This window comes from Echeneis naucrates, chromosome 11, assembly GCF_900963305.1.
Source record: "Echeneis naucrates chromosome 11, fEcheNa1.1, whole genome shotgun sequence".
In the NCBI taxonomy this organism is placed as follows: Eukaryota; Metazoa; Chordata; class Actinopteri; order Carangiformes; family Echeneidae; genus Echeneis; species Echeneis naucrates.
The window spans coordinates 18,634,831-18,641,832 of NC_042521.1; the positions used below are offsets into that span (position 1 = coordinate 18,634,831).

At 40.6% G+C, this 7,002-nt stretch overlaps 1 protein-coding gene across 1 annotated transcript; it reads right to left on the reverse strand.

Moving 5' to 3' along the window:
* Positions 1-1,135: 1,135 nt before the first annotated feature.
* Positions 1,136-4,348, reverse strand: LOC115050772 (ADP-ribosylation factor-like protein 4A). The gene is made up of 2 exons (XM_029513821.1): positions 4,274-4,348; positions 1,136-3,381 (listed from the first exon to the last, which is right to left on the reverse strand). The coding sequence occupies exon 2, from the start codon at positions 3,304-3,306 to the stop codon at positions 2,671-2,673; it is 636 nt and encodes a 211-aa protein (XP_029369681.1). The 5' UTR covers positions 3,307-3,381; positions 4,274-4,348; the 3' UTR covers positions 1,136-2,670.
* Between the last annotated feature and the right edge of the window lie 2,654 nt (positions 4,349-7,002).

Here is a 7,002-nt window from a genome sequence, read left to right on the forward strand (position 1 = left end):
TTGTACCAGGCCTACACCCCAGTGTATGACCTCATGTTCAGATGTCAGATTCACTAATGAATGAAATAAATGAAATAAAGCTAGGAGTACAACAGAAGGAAAATTGGTCATACTAATGGTATGATTGACAGATGACCTACGATACTATTAAATTAGCTTCATATAAATAAATGGACATTGATGGTATGTATTGTAGCATTTAAGGCTGGATATCAGACTACAAAACATATTTTGGGGAATCAAAAAGATTGACAATCTCTCTCTTACTGCTACTGAGTGTAAACAGAACCACTAGTTTTGTTATGTCAGTAACATACAGCCGCAAGAGGACACTACCAAACAACAAAACCACATGTGAAACCTCTGCTGTCTCCTGTAAAACTCTGAACTAAACTCCATTTGTACAACTTGGATACAAAATACTGTCACTACAATGCTGATGTGTCATTCACATTGTAACTCCCTGTGACATTATTGTAACAAAGCAACAAACAAACTGCAAGAAACGTGTTTGTATACTTTTGAATATTTCATTACTTTTATGGCCTCAACTGGCAACTGACAAACTATTGGCCTGATTATCAGATGCAATATACAGCATTTTTGTAATTATTGAGTTCTTCCAATTCATAAACACTAAAAATTTCTTTTTACACTGACTCAGGGGAGCTGCATGTTATCAATGAAGTTGTAATAAACATCACAATCCTCCACACTAAGGTTACAAAAACAACACAAAAAAGTTTATGTGTTGATTCAAGACATACTGCAATGGAGAGAGAGAGAGAGAGAGAGAGAGAGAGAGAGATGAACCAGCATTGACAGCTAGGTTAAGGTAGCACAATAGCAGGTCAAAATAATGAAAAGAACTATAAGAAAAGTCTCATTTTGAATTTAGAGCAGATCTTCTGGTGTTGTGATGGAGGAAACATTATCTTGGTTAAGACAGAGCAGCAATAAAACAGTACTAACATAAACTGGTAATGAAGACATCGGCACACTTCTGTCACTTATTAACAGATATCTACTCAAGTAGAAGTAAAAAAAGACTTCTGTGAAAATGTACAATGTACAAATGTACACTGCTCATTATATTAGATGATAACATTAGTATTACTGAAGTGTATCTTTTGGCTAAAAGGCATATGCTTTGTTATTTCAATGAATATATTCCCAAATTAGAACAGTGTGGAAAGCAACACATTGGGGTCTGTGCATGCAACCAATAAAAACTATTGTACAGTTTGTTGGTAATTTATTTCGAACATCTTCTTAAACAGGGCAGCATGGCAGCATAGTGGTTCTCCCTGTGCCTGCATGGGTTTGATCCAGGTACTCCCGCTTCCTCCCACCATCCAAAGACATCATGTTTGGGTTAAGTGGTAAATTGTCTAAATTGAGTGTGAGTGCAAGCGGTTGTTTTTCACCCCGCCCTCATCTAGAGTGAGCTGGGATTGGATTGGCTCCAGCACCTTGTGACCTGGGAAAACAGAAAAGTGGTAGAAGAGGGATGGATGGATGGACATCTTGTTAAACCTGGTGCAGTCTGCAGTCTTTTAATAAATCCTCTTTCATGAAGCTTATAATTGCTCACTCATGACTCACTCATCTTCTACCTCTTATCCATTTCTGGGTCGCGGGGTTTGCTGGAGCCAATCTTATTACACATTTGGTGAGGGTGGAGTACACTCTGGACAGGTCACCAGTCCATTGCAGGGGCATGAAGGTTATCATGCTCAGTTTTATTTTAAATTCTGTGTGGCTGTGAGAGTGACCTTCAGACAAGGAATAACTGATTTTTGTAACTCACTGTGCAGAGGAGAATATCAGACAGAAAAATACACCTGGCTTGTATTTGGGTTATCATGTATTTTTCTCCCTGGCCTAGCATGCACCCATTGTCACGGCTCAGATCTGGCCCATATACATCATGATTGTAAGATAACACTTTCACATCTGGACAGATGTGATGCATGTGTGGTGCACAGAAAATCTTTCAGTTGGATTAGAACTAAAAGACTCCAGATTTGGAAGTATATGGGGCAGCCGAAGTGTCAAGCCACCATGATGACACCCATTTGGTTTCTGAGCTGAGCAGAAGAGGAGTCACCTGTATGCGCAGGCTGTAAGAGCCCAACTGTAGAGATATATTTTTACACATTTTCTTTTACATCCACTTGAATAAAAACAAAACTTTTCCTTAAGAATAATTTTCCAGCACTCTTTCAAACCACAGATTTCCTGACATCAAGAATTTTTATCAACTTGATCAACTTTCTCTTTATTTATTCTGAATAGAAATATAAAATCATAAAAGCAGCACATCTTCCAACTGATAACAAAAAGCAAAATTCAGTGTCCTCAGTGTCCTCTCAGTGAGATCAATGTAAATTTCATAGCTTGCTGCTTTATAGAACTGTTGTACTGCCATGTTGCTGAAAAGAATGCTGGCACCCAAAGTCTGATAAGCATGCCCAGTCCCTCTGTCCTCTGTGGGTGCCAAACACTGGCTGACCTACACAGTTGTACTCAAATGTTCAAAGTTGGTCAAGCAGACCTAAAATGGGCAGCCAAATAACTGGACAGGACTTTTGGTGCCTCTTTCATAGCAAACACAATCAACCAGATGGCTGTGTGCAACGCACAGTCGTTCTCTGGCTTACATTAAGCTCATACTTTATAGTTCCCACTCTTATTACAGCATCTCTTCTTTTTCTGTTGCCGCTGTGTCTTTCTCCTTTTCATGATCATCGCATGGAGTTTCTGCAGACCTTCCTGCAATCCCTCACCAATGATGGCACAAGCAGGCTGAAGATGCCAAGGTGTGGCTGAGCTGAGCTCACCAAGTGCCAACAGGCTCTCTGTATCAGACAGACTGAGTGAATTCCTCAGGTCCTGCTTGTTAGCCACCACCAGAACTGGCACGCCCTGGTTCTCTGCCAGACGCGTGATCTTGTGTAGCTCCGTTTTTGCCTCCTCTATGCGGTCAGTATCAACCGAGTCCACAACAAACACAATGCCATCAGCACAGCGCGTGTAAGAACGCCACAGAGGCCGCAGCTTCTCCTGGCCCCCTACATCCCAGAAGTGGAAGGACACAGTCTGTCGGCTGCCTTTAACAGACACTTTGATCTTCTCTGTGTTAAAACCTTTAGTTGGGACGGTATTGACAAACTCATTGAAACGCAGGCGATATAGTACGGTGGTCTTGCCTGCAGAGTCGAGTCCTAGAATGACAATGTGAAGAGCCTGGAAGGAAGGGAGGCAGGGGAAGAGAGAATGATGATCTGATGATCCGTTCCCCATCTTCTTACACAGAGCAGGATACGTCACCAAATATTCACCACGCTGATCTATATCCCCTGGGCATGCTGCTCAAGCCTGATGGGGTCAAAACAGTATGCGTAATGAGTCAGAGCACACAAACAACCGTTAGCCTATTGCATTACAAAACACCGACAACTAACTATATCCCCAACTCCCTCTGGACCACAGAGCTTTGCATTATTCTGGCAGTATTAGACGAATCAGAAATAAAACAGCAAGGTGGATGTGGTCCATTTGCACATACAGAGCCACAAACAGCACCAGAGAATTCATACACTAATTTCTATTAACTTTGTGAATCAGTTAACAACAGGATGAAAGATTTCACTCCCACTGAAATTTTAGATTACACTGTTTATCCAGTCCTCTGAGACCGATCAGAGCGGGGCTATTTTAACAACACCCCTGCAGACTGACATGGAGATATAGCTTTAAAAAAGGTGTTGCTTGGCAACACTGACTGACTGTCTCTTACATGGAATGGATAAGGGCATATACAATTAAATCTGTAAATTATCAAATGCCTGTGCACCTAGAAGGCATCTGTAACAAACCACAAAGCCATATTGATAAATGCTAAATCTGCTATGAGTGGCTGGTATGCAAGGGATTTGTCTACAATAAAATCCTGACTTCTACAGTTGGTTAGCAGGCCCAACAGAGTTGTGGACTCTTTAGTGGATAAGTATTAGCTTCTGATTCAAGCCTGACAGGCTATTAACTGTCAGAATTCCTCACAGAAGTCTTGGATTTAAAATGTGGAGCCAGCATGTGTTCATGAAAATTATTTCATATGCTATTCAAATGTATTCAATCTGAACAGATCACATTAGTTTAAATGGCACAGACGTTTACATATAAGGGTCATTTTAGGTGATCGTATAATTGTCACATTCAGGGTAAATTGATTGTAGGTGTCTGATGACAGCAGTCATAGTCAACTTACCTTGACAAAATTGTGAGTCCATGAGGGTCAGTATCCACAGTTGGTCAGTCTCTGCTGGTGCTCCGCTCATATCCTCACATCAACTGAGACACCCAGCTGGAAGGACCCCCCCCCCCCCCCCCCCACACACACACACACCCCTCCACTCTACAGGAAAGTCAAGCTAAGCACTCTGCAGTAGCGTTTGAGCAAGTGCTTTTCAAAATAAAGCGCCAAAACAGTAGAATGTCCTGCCCTTTAGCAAATGGTTAAAATTCTTTTTTCCCCTTTCTCAAGTCATCAAACTCAATTGTGAAGGACGCCCTCAATAAATTGCTGTAAAAGGGTAATAAGGGACTATAAATCAATTCAAATAAAATCGACTAATCTAATTGGTTCAGAAAGAACAATGAGTAGTTTTTTTGTTTATATTTGTGGTTGTTCAAATTAGTGCCATTCCAAAACATGGGCCTACTGTAATTTCTGACGTTTTAGAAATCAAAAATAACAAAATAAATAAAATTGTAATTGTAAGGCACTTGAACAAATTTCTCTGGTTTCAGACGTTCTATTTTGGTAATACACCACTTCCTAATATACTATGGGTCGATCCCATGCTTTTATTATGAAAGGATTCGTTCAGTTTTCCGACTTTATTCAGCCCAACTATCAATGACTTGACTCGGATCCTTTTCGCCCTGTGATTGGCGGTGGACAACGCCTGCCGCGGTCGCGCGCACAGTCGAACGCGCACGAGTAGACGCTCACGCCCGTCACCTGTTTCCGTCACTCGGACAGAAACAACTTCTCAAAAACATGCTGGACAGATTGAGTACACGAGCGCTATTTTTTAGTTCGACCCTGTTTATGTCTTAGCCCGATTTATTTTCTAAGGAGAGCCGCTGCCTGTATGAATGTTGCTATTTATTCGAGACACAAGAGCTCCACAAAGCACATGCCTTAGAGTTAACTTGCTCTGAAAACCCTGGCTTTGCTTTAAATCTCAGCACAGGGTAGTTACGCTATTGAGTTGAATTTGCTCGATTGATTGAAAAAGCCCGTTTATGTGAGATTTCTCATCAGTCATTATTAATAATTCCTCATGGCCCAGCACAGAGTAAATGAACCTCAATAGCATTAGCTATAGAGTTCCATCCACCATTGCTATCCTGTGTATGTCTTCCTCTTCCGTCAAATCTTTGATTCCTCACTTGTCCTTGGGTTTTGAGAAAAACACAGTAAATGTGTCAAATGTCAAAATGTGAGGCCTGGTTTTTGGTGGCCTAAAAAGTGGCCAAAAAAGAATGGCCGTCTATTACACTTTTTGAGTGTAGTTTGACTCACAACTTCTTCCCCGTAGTTACAGCTACAGACTTAAATGATTCTTGTCTATTTGTCACAGTTTTCAGTCATTTATATCTTTCACACTGCTTGGGCAACACATGTTCACAAGTGTCATGCTTGATTTTCAATTTATAATGAGTGTGGCATGGAATGTTCAGAGGTAGAGTGATATTTAGTTTAGTTAGAGAGAACTGAGGTGAAAATTATTTGAAAAAAATATAAATCATAAATCATCCTCATGGCCACATAGTTTGAGCAGCCACACCATTTTTTCCAAAGTAACAGAGATTTTTGTCCTGTTTCAGACAAACTGTCTACTTTTAACAGTGAGTCAAACAGAATTTGATCTGTGAGCCTTTGGAAGACATGTCCACCATCTATTTCTCTAATTTGTTCCATTACAATTTCTGAGGAGAACATCAGAACTATCTCAGTTTTTTACATTGATGTATTGTTCACGTTTTAGGCTAGTCAGCTCTCTGATAGGAGTTACCATTTTGCCGTAAGTTACCCCAGTTTGAGGGCTTCAGCAGGCCAAAAATCAGCTGATTTTGGGCTCTTTGCCTCTGCTCTCAGGGTGTTGTCCTGACAACCATGGAGCTACAGGTGACAGCTGCAGGTGTGTGTGTGTGTGTGTGTGTGTGTGTGTGTGTGCTTGAGGTGCAGACTCCTCTGATATGAGTGCAGTTGATCAACTGCACACACACACACACACACATCACACTGATATACAATAAGAGACATACAAATACACACAGATACTGACACACAGACAGACAGGGTTAAGTCCATGTATATGTGTCAGTTTATCAACTGAAACACAGACAGACACACGCACATATATATATATATTTAGCTGAGCCAGTATGTTGTTTATTTAGTTTTTATTTGTATTAATTTTAATGAACATTCTCAAAACCTGTGTGTGATATTTGTTGTGTGTATAGGTTATATTGCTGAATATCTGTATGGTTCTGTTTCACCTGTAGCATGGCCGGGGGCTTAATTAACATGGCAGTACAACAGTTCTATAAAGCGTAACGTAATTGACGTCGGTGCAGACTCTCGGCAAAACTTGGGAAGCTATTGTCATGGCGAGACGTGCGTTCTGCTGCTGTTTGTCTTGTTTAAGCTAGCTTGTTTAAAATTAATTTGTCTTGGTTTAAAACATCCATTATTTGTGTTAAAAATTGCCTCATTTGCAAATTCTCTGACCCTAGTCAGGAGACAGAGAGAGACTGCTTCCCTGTGTGTCCGTATTGGCTTGCTCTGTGCTACTGTTTCATGGGTGCGTGATGGTTTTCAACCGTTATCTGTAATAGTTTTGTGTACTTATATGTAAAAGCTGCATTGGTTAATAGCCTGACAGAGGAAAGTGAGATCTTTATTGAATATTTATTTTTATT